The 16,480-nt window shown below is 39.8% G+C and overlaps 1 protein-coding gene across 3 annotated transcripts in view; it reads left to right on the top strand.

The window, feature by feature from the left end:
• The first annotated feature begins 315 nt into the window (after window positions 1-315).
• Window positions 316-16,480, top strand: part of TNPO1 (transportin 1) — a 115,607-nt gene continuing 99,442 nt past the window's right edge. For 2 of the 3 annotated variants that reach the window (XM_064272972.1, XM_064272981.1), the window contains exon 1: window positions 316-438. In XM_064272972.1, the coding sequence (XP_064129042.1) occupies window positions 424-438 (15 nt within the window). In that variant the 5' untranslated portion in view covers window positions 316-423. The remainder of the gene's footprint in view (window positions 439-16,480) is intronic. The other variant, XM_064272978.1, reaches the window with a different exon arrangement.

Here is a 16,480-nt window from a genome sequence, read left to right on the forward strand (position 1 = left end):
CATCATCCTGACAGGGCCTTGAACAGCCCCTAGACAATCACAACAGAGGACCATTTTGCTCGCCGCCCCACAGCGCAGTGCAGCGTCTGCGGGCTGGAAGCTCAGGCAGGCGCGCCGACCCCAGGGGGCGCGAGCATCTGTGAGCACCGGCGCAGGCGGAAGCCCGAAGCTGCAGAGCCCGCTTAGGAACCTTTGCCGAGCTCTGCGAAGACCAGGTCCGGCAGGCCCGGGCAGCGTTTTCCCAGCCCTGCCGCCGTTGCCACGGCGACCGCCGCCGAACGTTCCCGCGGCGGGCCCCGCCTCCCGGCCAATCGGACCGGCGCTTGCCGGAGCCCAGACTCCCTTTGTTCCGCAGCCATTTCAGTCCCCGGACTGGAGACATCGCCGCTTCGGCAGAGGGCCCGAGCGTCGGAGGACTCTGGGATGGTGTGGGACCGGGTAGGTGGCGTGGGGATGCGCGGCCTCGGACTAGAGGGACGGGATCGGAGGCAGTGAGTTCCGAAGCTGCCTGACAGACCGCGGGTAGAGGCGCCGGGCCCACCTGCCCTCGGGGTGCCTGCCCGGCCGTTTGGAGCTGGGCGGCGGTGACGCGGTTCTAAGCCCAACAGCTGCCGACCGAGGCCTCCTGCGATACCCGGACAGGGCGCGGGCGGCGGCTCCTCAGATGTCCGAGGTCGGAGCTGGAGCCTGTTAGAGGCGGTGCAAAGGGGAGGGTCCGCTCTCGGAGGGGAGCTTTTGCTACCGCCTGTTAAACCACGGCGTTGGAAGGCCCTTGAGTGCCACAGTCAGCTGTCCCGGGGACTGCCTGTTTCCTGCCGGTTCTGGACGCTTCGAGCGCTGCCCCAGATGGGCCGGTCTTTGTCCATCCCGGGCCTCCACTGCCTGGGTGCCCCGCTCCCGCACACACCATGGACTCCGCATTCAACTAGATGGGCTTTTTCTTCAGGCGGTTCTTTCCCCATGGGGCTTCTTGGCCTGACGACGTGTTTACATATTTTTAATGTTTGTAACTGCGCGTGTTTTGTGTGGGTTTATGTTTTTTGCATTCATGCCTCCACTCCCACGCGTACACGCAACAAGGGGACAGCTGCAGAGGAACAGACCGGCTACCACAATCAACCTGTTTTGGGAATTGCTTCTTTCCTTTAAAAATGGTCGTGTGTTGTTCACTGATTTTAAAAATCAACTGGATTTTGCAAGGATTGCTTATAGTACAACTCCGTTGTCTTTACAATTACTAATCAGTTTGGCCTATCGGTAAATATAAATGTAGAACTTTAGAGTCGGAGGCTATCTACTAATTGATCTTGACAGCTGGATTAAGCTTAATAACAGTCTTTTTTTGAAACAGTGATGATTTCTTCAATGAGTACACAAACGGTCCATTTTTTTTTTACTCTAATGAAATGCCTTTTAAATGCAAGATTTATGTGTAATAGGTATTTGGAAGTGTAAGATAAAATGGCTGTCCTTACGTGCTTCGTTTTTTAGGGTAACAAAAATTCCTGTTGTATTTTAAGTTTCCCTATTTTATGGAAACACCGGTGGCGTAGTGATTAAGAGTTACGGCTGCTAACCAAAAGAGTGGCAGTTCGAATCCACCAGGCGCTTCTAGGAAACCTTGTGGGGCAGTTTTACTCTGTCCTACAGGGTCGCTATGAGTCGGAATCGACTCGACGGCAATTGGGTTTAACTATATCAGAGCTTTCATGTCAGAACGGTCAAGTTAGGTGTACTTAGTGAAGCGGAGGATTCAGTTTTTTGGGAAGCAATTCTCTTTTCCATTTTTACCCTGCCCTGCACCCCAGTCGTTCTTAGAGAATGGCTACACCAAGTTGAAAACTTGCAAGGCAGAACGAAAATATTAGTTTGAAGGTGTAGTTTTTTTTTTTTTTTAAACTTCCGTGCCTATCCAGTTTGGCACCGTGGTTTTTATTCCACGTAAGTTAATGTGAGCCTAATGAAGTATTAGTGCTCCATTTTCTTTTTCCTAAAAGGGGCCTTCACCCAGAACTAGCCTTGATAAGGTTCGAGAAATAATCAAAGTTATTACTGTTACAGCGTGGGGGCAGAATAACATTTTGGAAAAATACAATAAATGATTCTGATTGTAAATATTTTCAATATCAACATTTGTTAACATATTCATTTTTTGTAAAGGTTGTTGCTGTGTTTCTTATTTAGGTAATGTTAAAGCCATCACATGAACTCAGTTTTTCTAACTACTGTAATGAACTGTATTGAAATGTAAATATCCTATATTTAGAAGAATTGCTTGCTTTTTAACCGTGTTGGGTTCTGCAGACATTTTTTAAGAAAATAAATTTGGTTATAGAGAAAGTCAAACTAAGTGACGTGAAATAAATTTATCAAATGTAGACTGCAGAGAGGAGCACAGCAGTAGCAGGAGGTGTTTTTATTGTTCAGGGTATAAATTATGAATATTTCTTCCTGGAACTGATTTCTTGAATATATTTTGGTGCCAAAAAAATCTTGTTTTACCCACCAAAACAAACAACAAAAAAGGTAACCAGCAGAAAAGGTGAGAAAATTGAGAGAATTAAAGTGATTGATTAAGGGATGAGGTTTTCAAAAATAATGGAAAACAGTGCCATCTCCAAAGAGGAAAGAATGAAAAGGAAGAAGCATTCTGAAAAGGCTCTCCAAAGGGAAATTCCCCAGATGTTGAGAATCTTTCTTAGTTGGTCACATTTAGCCAGTGTCATGGTAGGTATCTGTTTGGCAGATAAGAGGGGTCTCCTGGATTGTAGAGGGAGTGAACTTCACAGCAGAAGACAGGATGTTTGCAAAGGTTGTAACTGATTTGTAGTTAAATGGGTAAGTGTAAGTGCAGGAGAAGGGTTCTAGCAGGAAAAGTTTGGTTACTATAGGCCCTCCACATTAGGGTTCTTTGAAGTTCTGTCCCTAGGTGTAATAAGTAGGAATGTTAAGAGTTCTAGAGTCTCAGTGGTTAAATGAGATATTGGAACACGAAGTAGGGACAGATTTGTCTTAAGAGTTTTTTCCAGTAGATAATAACCAGGCCTTGGAACCGCTTCTTCCCAGTTTAGTCAAGGCCAAGGAAGTAACACTGGAACAGACCCAAATTTTTAAAATTTGAGTGAACTGGAACCATAACCAGAATGGGAAAAGTTACAGGTGGAAGGCCTGTTAGAAACTTAATCTCCTTCTTAGAAGATAAGGGTAGCATATGCATTGCATAGCAACCATATTTCTTGCCCACAGGATTTTGCGCAGAGTAGGAAGTAGCAGTGGAGATGGTGGCTGACCACACAGCTTTGAATGTGTGTCGCTCTCCTCATGCCTGACAGTGATCCAGTCTCATACATCAGGCTCCTGAAAGGACTCACTACACCTCTTCCGAGTGTCCCATTCCAAGGATTCAACCTATAATTTTTCCTATTACAGTTATGGTTCCAGATAACCCATATTTTTTTAAAATTGAGGTCTGTTGGCTATGACTGAACTGGTTTGAACCTTGGCTAGAACCCGTACAAGAGTGGTGGCTACATCTTATTCCAAAATGGCACCTGATGGCAGAGCAACTACTCAAACTCAGAACTGAAAGAAAGCTGACAACTGTGGAAGAACACAAGGTTTGGATTGATATATGCTTTTTTAATAATTAAAATTTAAGACATGAAAAGAGAGAGTGGAGGGAGCGAGTTGTCTCATTACGGGGAGAGCAATTGAGAGTATGTAGCAAGGTGTAGGAAACCCTGGTGGCATAGTGGTTAAGTGCTGCTACAGCTGCTAACCAAGAGTTCAGCAGTTAAAATCCCCCAAGCGCTCCTTGGAAACTCTATGGGGCAGTTCTACTCTGTCCTATAGGGTCACTGTGAGCCAGAATCGACTCGACGGCAGTGGGTTGGTTTGTTGGTTTAGCAAGGTGTACATAAGTTTTTGTGCGAGAGACTGACTCGATTTGTAAACTTTCACTTAAAGCACAATAAAAAAAATTTTTTTAATTAAGGAAAACAAATTAAAACTTAAAAACAAAGGAAAACTTTTCAGTGTAGTATAAAGGTTAAGAAAAGAGCTGTAGAGCCAGACTGCTTGAGCTCGAATCATGGCATCTCCTGAAACTGTGTGACCTTGGGTAAGTTACTTAATCTCACTGGTCCTCAGTTTTTCATCTCATGTCATGAGCATTGACCGAGTTAATACATAAGGTCTTAAAACAGTGACTGGTGTGTAGTAAGCACTATGTGAATAATAACTACTGTTATCATCATAATCATTTAGAAAACTCTAGGAAGCAACCGTAAAATAATAAAAATCCCTTGTAATATCAGGACTATGAGATAACTACTCTATACCCTCTGGTGCATTTCTTTCCAATATTTTTTCTGAGTTTATTTGATTTTTGCACATTTGAGGCCTCAATGTATGAATAATTTCATGTTCTGTTTTTTTCCCACCTACCACCATAAACATTTTCTCATGCTATTTTTTTTTTTAATCTCTTTAAATGACCTCATAATGTTGGTTTGAATTTCTTTCATTTTTTTTTTTTAAGTTGTGTTTTAGGTGAAATTTTACAGTGCAAATTAGTTTTTCATTCAAAAATTTTATACAAAAATTGTTTCACGACATTAGTTGCAGTCTGTGTGTCAGCACTCTCCACCTTTCCGTTTCCGACCTGGGTTCTCAGTGTCCACTCCTCCAGTTTTCCTGCCCTTCCCTACCTTCATCTTTGCTTTTGGGTAGGTGTTGCCCATTCGGTCTCTGTATACTTGATTGAACTAAGAAGCATGTTCCCTAAAGTGTGCCATTTTTGTATAATCTTTGGCTAAAAGGTGGACTTTGGTTCTGAGTTAGCAGGGTATTTGGGGGCTGTAGTCTCAAGAGTTCCCCCAGTAACCATCAGACCAGTAAATCTGGTCTTTTTGTGTGTGTGTGTGTGAATTTGAATTTTGTTCTACATTTTTCTCCTGCTCTACCTAGAACCCTTTATTGTGATCCCTGTCAAAGTAGTTGGTGGTGGTTGCCGGGACCATCTAGTTCTTATGAGCTGAGGCTGGGGGAAGCTATGGTTCATGTGGTCCATTAGTTCTTTGAACTAATATTTTCCTTGTGTCTTTGGTTTTTTGCATTCTTCTGTGCTCCAAACGTGCTGGGACCAATAGTTGTATCTTCAATGGCTGCTGGCAAGCTTTTAGGACCCCAGATGCTACTCACCAAAGTAGGATATAGAACATCTTTACGAATTATGTTATGTCTGTTGACCTAGATGCCCCCTGAGACCATGGTCCCCAGCCCTTAGCCCCAGTAACTCAGTCCCTCAAGGTGTTTGGATGTGTCTAGGAAGCTTCTATGACTTTGCCTTGGTCAAGTTGAGCAGACTTCACCTACGTTGTGTGTTGTCTTTCCCCTGACCAAAGTTAACACTTGTCTACTGTCTCATTAGTTGATTTTCCCTCCCTATCCTTCCCCTCCCTCATAACAAAGATTTTTCTTTTTCTGTGTATAAACCTTTTCGTGAGTTTTTATAATAGTGGACTTATAACAATATGTGGCCTTTTGTGATTGACTTCACTCAGCATAATGCCCTCCAGATTTATCCATGTTACGAGATGTTTCATAGATTAATCATTGTTCCTTATCATTGCATAGCAGTCCATTGTATGTTTGTACCATAATGTGTTTATCCATTAACATATTGATGGCACTTAGCTTGTTTCTATCTTTTTACTATTGTGACTAATGCTGCAGTGAAGATAGGTGTGCATATGCCTATTCATGTGATGGTTATTTCTCTAGGACATATTCCTAGGAGTGGGGTTGCTGGATCATATGGTATTTCTATTTCTAGCTTTTTAAGGAGGTGCCATATCGTTTTCCATAGTGGGTGTACTATTTTCCATTCCCACCAGCAATGCTTAAGAGTTCCAGTCTTCCTGCAACTTCTCCAGCATTTGTTATTTGCTATTTTTTTGATACGTGCCAGTAATGTCGGGGTGAAATGGTATCTCATTGTGGTTTTGATTTGCATTTTTCTGTCGCTATGAGTCGGAATCAACTCATGGCAGTGGGTTTTGTTATTGGTTTAATGGCTAATGATCGCAAGCATTTCCTTATGTGTCTGTTAGCTGTCTGAATGTCTTCTTTGGTGAAGTGTCTGTTCATATCCTTTGCCCCTTTTTTAATTGGGTTGTCTTTTTGTTGTTGAGGTGTTGAAGTATTCTAGATTTTAGAGGTTAGACCCTTTTGTATATGTGGTAGCCAAAAATTTTTTCCCGGTCTGTAGGTTCTCTTTTTTACTGAAGTTTTTTGGTGAGCATAAGTATTCAATTTTTAGAAGCTCCCAGTTATCTAGTTTATGTTCTGATGTTTGCATTGTCAGTTATGGTTTGTATTTACTTCATGACACATATTAGGACCCCTAGTGTTGTCCTTATTTTTCTTCCATGATCTTTATCATTTTAGATTTTATATTTAGGTCTTTGATCAATTTTGAGTTAGTTTTTTTGTATGGCGTACAGTATGGATCCTGTTTCTTTTCTTTTTTTTTTTTTACAGATGATCATCCAGTTTTACCAGCACTTTGTTAAAGACAGTCTTTTCCTCATTTAATGGGCTTTGGGCCTTTGTCAAAGATCATCTGACCATTGGTGGGTGAATTTGCATCTTGGTTCTCAATTCTGTTCCGTTGGGCTATGTGTCTGTCGTTGTACCAGCACCAGGCTGTTTTGACTACCATAGCTGTATAGTAGGTTCTGAAATGAGGTAGTATGAGGACTCCTACTTGTTCTTTTTCTTCGATAATGCTTTGCTTATCCAGGGCCTCTTTCCTTCCCATGTAGAATTGGTGATTAGTTTTTCCATCTTGTTAAAGAATGCCACTGGTATTTGGATTGGGATCGCATTGTATCTGCAGATCGCTTTGAGTAGGAGTGACATTTTCACAATATTGAGTCTCTTGGTTTCTTGCAATAGCGTTTTGTAGTTTTCTTTTTGTAGGTCTTTTATGTCCCTGGTGAGGTTTGTTCCTAAGTATTTTATCTTTTTAGGGGTAATATGATTTTCCTAATTTCCTTTTCAGAGTTCTCTTTGTTGGTGTTTAGGAATCCGACTGATTTTCTTATGTGGATCTTGTATGCTGCTGCTCTGCTGAATCTTTGTTAGTTTCAGTAGTTTTCTTGTGGACTCTCTGTGTATAGGATTTTATCATCTATGAATAGGAATAGTTTTACTTCTTTTCCAATTTGGATGCTCATTATTTCTTTTTCTTGCATGATTGCTCTTGCTAGGAATTCCAGCTCAATATTAAATAGGAGTGGTGATAAAGAGCATCCTTGTCTTGTTCCCCTTTCTCAGGAAGAATGCTTTCAGGCTCTCTCCATTGAGAATGATATCCGCTATGGGTTTTGTATAGATGCACTTTATTATGTTGAGGAATTTCCCTTCTATTTTATTGAGAGTTTTTATCCAGGAATGGTTATTGGTCTTTATCAAATGCCTTTTCTTCATCAAGCGAGGTGATCATGGGATTCTTTTATTTATGTGTTGGATTATTAATTGATTTTTCTAACGTTGAACCGTCCTTGCATACCTGGCGTGAATCCCACTTGGTCATGTTTTTTTTAAATATGCTGTTGAATTCTATTGGCTAGAATTTTGTTAAGAATTTTTGTGTCTGTATTCATGAGGGATATTGGTGTGTAATTTTCTTTTTTGTGGTGTCTTTGTCTGGCTTTGGTATTAGGGGTATGCTGGCTTCATAGAATGAATTCAGGAGTATTCCTTTCTTTTCTATGCTTTGAAATAGTTTGAGTAGTACTGGCTTGAGCTTATCTCTGAATGTTTGATAGAATTCTCCAGTGAAGCCATCTGGGCCAGGACCTTTTTTTGTGGGGAGTTTTTTTGTTTTTTTTTACCTTTTCAATCTCTTCTCCTGTTATGGTTTGTTCAGATTTTGTATCTCAGTTTGTTAGTTTGGGTAGGTAGTGTGTTTCTAGAAATTTGTCCATTTCTTCTACGTTTTCAAATTGTTGGAGTACAATTTTTCATAGCATTCTGTTATGATCCTTTTTATTTCAGTTGGGTCTGTTGTAATGTCCCCAATCTCATCTATTTGGGTTACTTGCTTCCTCTCCTGTTTTTCTTTGGCCAGTGGTTTGTTGATTTTTGTTGATCTTTTGAAAGAACCAACTTTTGGTCTTGTTGATTCTTTCTATTGTTTTTCTATTCTCTATATCATTTATTTCTGTTCTGATCTCTATTATTTCTTCTGGTGGCTGTGGGCTTCTTTTGCTGTTATCTTTTTATTTGTTTGAGTTGTAGTGCTAATGTTTTGATTATGGCCCATTTTTCTTTTTTTGATGTGTGTGTTTATTGCTATAAATCAGCCTCATTCGATTGTAGGAATATTTTTCCCCCGTTCGATTTCTTCTATTGCCTGTTTGTTTTTAAGCAAGGCGTTACTCAGTTTCCATGTATTTGATTTTTTTTCCCTTGCTCTTCCTGTTACTGATTTCTACTTTTATGGCATTGTGATCAGAAAGAATGCTTTATGTTATTTTGAGGTTTTGGATTTTATTGAGGGTTGCTTTGAGGCCCAAAATGTCGTCTGTTCTCTAGAATGTTCCATGTGTGTTGGAAAAGAATGTATACTTTGCAGCTGTTGGATGGAGTGTTCTATATACATGAGGTCCGGTTGGTCAATTGTGGCCTTTAGATCTTCTGTATCTTTGTTGAGTTTCTTTCTAGATGTTCCTTTACTGAGAGTGGTTTATTGTAGTCTCCTGCAATTATTGTGGAACTGGCAATTTCTCTTTTCAGTGCTGTTAGAGTTTTATTTATTTTGGAACCGTGTTGTTGGGTGTGTAGATAAATTTATTAAGGTTATGTCTTCTTGGTGGATTGTCCCTTTAATTGTTATGTAATGTCCTTTCTTGTCTTTTATGGTTGATTTTACCTGAAAGTCTATTTTATCTGAGACTAGTATTGCCATTCCTGCCCATTTTTGGTTACTGTTTGTTTGATACATTTTTTTTCCCTTCTTTGATTTGTAGTATACTTATGTCTTTGTATCTAATGTGTGTCTCTTGTAGACAGAACATCAATGGATCGTACTTTTTTAATCTATTCTTCCACTTTGTCTTTTTATAGGTGCATTTTAGACATTTACATTCAGTGTTATTATTATTGATGGGTATGAGTTTATCACTGTCATATCGTTGTGCCTTTTTTTTTTTTCTGTAGTGCTGATGTTTTCTTTGTTTTCCTACTTTCCAGTGCTGAGTTCCATCTGTTTGTGAATTTTCTTTCTATCGTTATTATGGATTTTGTGTTTACTGAAATTTTGTGTTTTTCTTCTCTTTTATTCTGACGAGTATGTTTGTTAACTTTTTTGTGGTTATCTTGAAATTTACCCTTATCTTTCTAAGTTTGATCTAGTCTTTTATTACTTGATATCACCTGGACTTCTCCATTTGAAAGTTCTGTACTCATGCTGTTTGTTCCCTCTTTTATTGTTTTAATGTTGTAGTCATTTACAGATTGACATCGCTGTTTCCTTGTTTTAACTTTTAGCTTCGTGTTATTATTGAGAGTTCTTTACCTGGGTTGGTATCTGGCTAATGCTATCCTGTGTCCTAGACTCTGATTGTTGTCTGTCCTCTAATCGAAGGACTCCCTTTAATATTTCCTGTAAGTTTGGTTTTTATGAATTCTCCTAATTTCTGTTTATCTGGAAATGTCTTAATTTCATCTTTGTATTTGAGAGTTTTGCAGGATATATTATTCTTGGTTGGCAGTTTTTTTTTTTTTTTCGTCCGAGGTTATATATATGTTATCCTATTGCCTGCATAGTTTCTGCCAAGTAATCAGAGTTTAGTCTTATTGTTTCCCCATTTTTCTAGAGCTGCTCTGAGGATTCTTTCTTTGTTTTTGGTTTTAGCAAGTGCGGCTATGATATGTCTCAGTGACTTTCTTTTGGGGTCAATCCTATATTGGGTTCATTGAGCTTCTTGGATGGTCAGCTTTTCGTCTTTCATGATGTTTGGGAAGTTTCTTGCCAGCAGATTTTGAACAATCTCTGTGTTGTCTGTTTTGTCCGCCTGTTCTGAAACTCCTATCACACACGCATTTTTGCTCTCGATTGTGTACCACATAGTTTAAGTTTTCTGCCTTTTACTTCATTCTTTTCTCTGATTTTTTCCTCAATCGAAGTGACATTCATAGATTTGTCTTCAATCTCACTGATTCTGTCTTCCGTTGTTTTAAATTTGCTTCTAAAACCTTCATTGACTTTGCCATTTCTGAAACTTTGTCGTTCACCTTTTTTGATTTCTAATTGCTGTTTTTGTATGATTTCTAATTATTTTTATATTTTGTTCTTGTATTATCTTCCTGAATTCTTCTATTTCTTTGTGTTTTTCTTGATTTTGGCTGTTTTTGTTGTTTTTTTTTCTGTGTTTTCCATGATTTTGTCTTTTTTCCCTTGGCTTTGTGTTTTCCTTGATCTCATTCCTGATCTCTTGGAGAGCTCTCAATATTAGTGTTTTGAATTCCATATCATGTAGTTCCATTGCCTCTTCTTATGCCAGAAAGTGATCTGACTCTTTATTTTGGCCACTTGCTGAAGCTGTCTTGTCCTGCTTTTTTTGATATGTTTTGATATTATCTGCTATCTCCAAGACATTACCGCATTATTTTCTTTATTTATTGATTGTATGTTCATTTGTTCATCCTGCTTCTTTGTTTTGTTTTGATATTTCAGGGCCAGCGGGCCAGGTGTGCTTTGCTGCTTGCTTGTCTGTGGGCATGATAGCTCTCAACATCTAATCTGGGTGGCCTGGGCAGCAGCAGGCAGGGTGAGCCCATTTTGCTGTACATTCATTAGGTGAGGTGGGTGATGGCTGACTAGGTGGGCACTGTCTCCCTGTTGACGTTGGTCCAGCAGTGTGGAGCATTCACAGCTCCTTGCCAGATAGACTGGAGTGTCAGACGGGAAGTGGTACAAGTTTGCTTCCCTCCTTTCAGCAGATGGTCAAGTGGCAGGAGAGATGGGCAGTGTGGGCTCAATTCAGTGGTAGGCCTAAGCTGGGAACGCTTTAGCTACAGCAGCACGGTGAGGGCCGGCAGGAAGGGGTAGGGATGGGGTATGGGGCCAGTGCTCTGTTTCCTGTTGGGAACTCTGTGAAGTTGCCTTCCTGTACTCTCTGTCTGGGATCATTGATGGCTATTCTCCAAGATGAAGACACTGTGCTGTGTCAGTGGGCAGGGGACCTCCGCTCTGTATCTCTCTGCTTTCTCTGTTTTCCTTCAGTTTCTTCTTCCATTTGGTGTTTGAGCTATTTCTTTATCCCTTTATTTGGTTCTTACGGTTCCAGGATTGATGGTTTGTATCTGTTTTACTTGGTTTTTCGAGTCTATGTTGCAGAGAAATGGCATGATGCCTCTATCTAGGGCTCCATGTTGAGAATTCCTGAATTTCTTATAATTACACATTTTTCTGTTGAACACTTAGCAGTTTCTGAATTTTTTTTTTTTTTTTTTTTTGCAGCTATAAGAAACACTGTAGTGAACATCCTTGCACAGAAAGCATTTTCTGCATTTTGGATTATTTTGTTAAGATAGATTCCCCAAAGTGAAAATATCGGATCAAAGCATATGAACATTCCTCATGGTCCATATTGCCAAATTGCTTTTATTTAAAGGAATTTAATAATGGGCTTTTGATAAATTGAGGCAGCACAGTGCTCATTGTTCTTGTTTGGGATGGAAGAAGGAAAGAGGGAGTGAATTAACATTTCTTGAAATATGCTAGGTGTTATTTTAGCATATATTGCTACTTTTATGTACATTATTCTCACTTGGTATCATAGCCCTGTGTTCTACATTAGAATTACTTCCATTGTAATGATAAGAGAACTGAAGTATAGATATTACTTTGTCCAGGGGCCCAGAGTGTCCAACCCTGAATCTGAATCTGGAACTACCTGATTAGAAAGCTCATGTTGTTTTATTTGTACATTTTAATGTAATATGTATAGTCAGAATCTTAAAATGTGACTAACTAGATCTTAGACCACATTATTAAGATAGTTAAACTGAGTCAGAAAGTTTCAAAGTTAAACTAGACAGGGCTTTAATTATCCACGTATATTTTAGAATGGGAAAAAAAAGTCCTTACCTGGATGGTAAGGACAATGAATGTTTAAAAATGGGTTCTAAAACAAATGCAGCAGTGTTTATGAGTGAAACACTCTTAATAATGATCTCAACACAAATAGGAGAAAATCAAAGAAATCCACCAGAAGTAGAAGTCTGTATTTTCGAATTGGGGAGTTAAGAGAAGTGAAAAAGGCTATTAAATAAGTAAATTGGAAGACGCAGTTAGTAAAAGCTCTGGCAGAGTAAGCTGACTTGATAGGGAAATGTAGAAGAAGCAAAAATAACATAGGTATTCCAACCCAAACCCACTGCCGTTGAGTCGATTCCCATTCATAGCGACCCTATAGGACGGAGTAGAACTGCCCCCCGTAGAGTTCCCAAGGAGCGCCTGGCAGATTTGAACTGCCAACCTCTTGGTTAGCAGCTGTATCACTTAACCACTACGCCACCAGGGTTTCCATAGGTGTTCCAGATAAGGAAAATAAGACTACCCACAAGGTGTAGCAGATTAATTTTCTACTGAAAATTAAGGCAAAAACCAAAATAAAAAACCACATGAGTTGCATTTTACCGTCGACTCAAAAGCCATTAGTAGAGTATCAGTGGACCCCCTTAATCCTCAAGGGCAGTAGTTACTGCCGTAAATGAAAAAGGTGATCCCAGAAAGGCCGAGATTCAATTGCTTTTGTCTTTACTAAGGAAGGAGTTAGGGAAAAGAAATATTTCAGCAAGTCATCATGAATCTACTAAATAGCTGCAAATACATGACTAGGAATTGGTGATAACCACCCAAAATTTTAGAAAAACTAATATAAGATTATAGAACCATTGATCATTAGGCTGTCATTAGAAATAATGTTTTTGAAAATATTTAATGAATTAAAATAAGTAGTTTATTTTGATGACAACAGCAAATGAAGGAAAACTATGAAAAACTTTGTATACCATTTATTCATTCACTAATCATTTATTAAATGCTAGGATTGTCCCTTATCCTCAAGAGATTTACATAGCAGTAGAAAGAGAAAGACGCAAACAAGTAAGTCCAGTGAAGTGTAGTTACAGCTTTTATGATATAAACCCGTGGAGGCACGAAAGAGGGCTAGTAATAGGTTTCATGAAGAGAGTGAGGGGTATGGCTGGAGCATGTCAGGGTGTGGGAGCAGCATTTCAGAGTTGTCCGTATTTGCCATATGGCAGTAAATACAGGGTATTAACCTACTATGTTCTTGAAACACTAAGCAGTTCAGGGGTCTGGAGGGTATAGAGCAGGAGTCCACAAACTTTCTCTGTAAAAGGTCAGATAATAAATATTTTTGGCTTTGTGTGCCAAATTCTTTGAGTCTTGTAGCAGCTACTCAGCTCTGCCATTCATTGTACGTAGTACCAGAGACAATAAGGAAACTAACGGATGTGGCCAGATTTGGCTGGTGGGCCTTAACTTGTAGACCTGTATATCCATACAAAGGGATTTGGGGAAGAGAAAACGTACAGAGCATTGTCTTGCTCTTGAGCCATTGAAAGATTTGAAACGAGAAACTTAGAACATTGATTTGTGTGAATCGTTAAGAGTAGAATAAAGTAGAAAAATAGATTCTTTTGAGCACTGTAAATCAATAAAAAAGGCAGATAACTCAATTTCTGAAATGGACAAGTTCAGAGAAGACGAATTACAGCTGGCCAAAAAACCCAAAACCAAACCTGTTGCCGTCAAGTCAGTTCTGACTGATAGCGACCCTATAGGACAGAGTAGAACTGCTCCATAAAGTTTCCAAGGAGCGCCTGGTGAGTTTGAACTGCCAGCCTTTTGGTTAGCAGCCATAGCACTTAACCACTATACCACCAGGGTTTCCTACAGCTGGCTAGTAAGCATAAGATAATGTTCAGCCTCACCAATAGTGAAAAATTTTTTTCACCCATCATATTGGCAAAAGTGAAAAAGTTTTATTAATACGTACTGACGAGGTTTTAGGGGAACTTATATATTGTCATTGGGAATAAATTAATACAGCCATTTTAATTTTAAAGTAAAGAAACATTTTGGCCCAGCAATTTCCATTTCTTAGGGAAACACGTGGGAGTAGTAGGAGTCATGTATGTTCAAGGATATCTTTGTCAGTTGCCACAGAACCTCCCTACTTCCAGGTCACCGTTTACTCCTGTACTACGAGTCAATAAAGGGTCTATTCTTGTTTTCTAAAGGAGCCCTAGTGGTGCAGTGGCTAAAGCATTCAGCTGCTAACCAAAAGGTCAGCGGTTCAAACCCATCAGCCATTTCATGGGAGAAAGATGTGACAGTCTGCTTCCATAAAAATTTATAGCCTTGGGAACCCTCTGGGGGCAGTTCTACTCTGTTGTACAGGGTCACTATAAGTTGGAATCAACTCACTGGCAGTGGGTTTGGTATATTTGTTTCTCTTTCTTTTTTTTCTCTAACCCCTCCCCAACTCTCCTAACCCTTCTACTATGCCCTCTGGAATTTATAGTCCATCATCCACAAAAACTGATCTCAATCTATTTTTAAACATTTCTTTTACTTTCTTGCTGTAATGAAGACCTGACTCTCCCAACTGTGCAATTGTGGCTGTCATTATCTACATTAAAAAAAAAAAAAATTTTTTTTTTTTTTTCCTCCTTACCACTGTTCTAGAGTTGGGAAAGATAGTCTACCATGCATCTCTTTGCTGCCTTCAGGCTGTTCTCTCTCCCTTACCCCTAAAAGCCCTGTTTTGGGTTATGTCATCAGATTACATAATCCACTACCCCTTGTGATTACAAATGACTACTAACCTCAGGGCCATTCCTCCTCATTTTTCAATCGTTTTAACTCTAGGCCTGCTATCTCTCTCTTCAATACTACCAAACTCTTTATATTAAAATTGATGAGACTCTACATAACTGATACTTCAAATATCCTGGACTCTCATTTCCTAGACCTCTCTTCCAATGCCTTTCTTTTCCACCCTACCTGAACCACTCACTTCCATGCTGATGCCATCTCACAAGGTCAAGAGCTACATCCTTCTGTAATTACCATTTCATGTATTCTACTCTGTGACCACCACTTCCTGTTTTTGCAGTTTACTTCTACTACCCCAACCCCAACAAGTTTTTGACCCCACTAGAATCTCTGATTCATTGATCCTATTGTTGTTTCCTGTCCCTTACCTTCTTGATGTTTTCACTCCTTTCTTAAATAAATTTTTCAGCTTTCTCAACAACAGAAATCTACAGCCCTAGTTAAAACCAACCCTCTGCCTTCTTTGCACCTGCCCCTATAGAACTGACTGGCTGAAAAAAGCCTACAACCACACATGACCGCAAACCTCAAGGGGGTCCTTACTATTGCCTGGTCATTATGTTTATTTTTCTAGCCTGCTCACTCTCCCACTCTCCTATATTACTGTTTCATACCTTCTCCAAACCTCCAATGTCATTTTTCTCATCTTCAGTTTCTGCTCATTACCTCGCTTCCTACTTTGCTAAAAAATTGAAGCAGTCAGAAGAGAACTTCCACAGACTCCCATCATCTCATGTGTCTACCAGCACCAGCACCAATAAATGCTGCCTTCCTGCTTATTACCTTAGAACTGCTACTTAAAAAAACCAAAAAATAAAACAAGCAAAACAGTTGCCATGGAGTTGATTCTGACTCATAGTGACCCCATGTGTGTCAGAGTAGAACTGTGTTCCACAGGGTTGTCAATGGCTAATATTTCAGAAGTAGATTGCCAGGCCTTTCTTCCAAGGTGCCTCTGGGTGGATTTGAACTTTGAACCTTTTGCTTAGCAGCCAAACGAGTTAACCCATTTACACCACCCAGGGACAGTCCATGTTCTTGTCTCTGCTTTTATACTAGATACCACTGTCCTCTCATCTACCCAAGGACATTGCTTCAGTTTTTCTCATTCCACATTGTCAGTATTTTTCCTTTATTGGATCATTTCTATCAGCAAACATGCTGTTCTCCTATTAAAAAAAAAAAAACTTGACCCACTCTTTACCAGCTGTTTCCCCATTCTTTTGTTGCCTTTTGCAGCAGTATACCTCGAAAGAGTTGCCTATACTTGCTATTGCCAGTTTTCTCTAGTACTCTTAAACGTATTCTGATTAGGCCTTTGCCTGTACCACTCTCACTGAAATGGTTCTTCAGGTTCACCAGAAACCTCCACATTGCTAAATGCCATATGCCATTGAACATCTTCATAATACTTGACCTATCAGCAGTATTTGGCAGAGCTGTTTGCTCCCTTCTCCTTGAAACACTCTTTGTTGGCTTTCAAGACGCTGCATACTCCTGGTTATCTCCTAACTGTCAGTTTTTGGCTCCTTGTAA

Source organism: Loxodonta africana, chromosome 2 (assembly GCF_030014295.1).
Source record: "Loxodonta africana isolate mLoxAfr1 chromosome 2, mLoxAfr1.hap2, whole genome shotgun sequence".
In the NCBI taxonomy this organism is placed as follows: domain Eukaryota; kingdom Metazoa; phylum Chordata; class Mammalia; order Proboscidea; family Elephantidae; genus Loxodonta; species Loxodonta africana.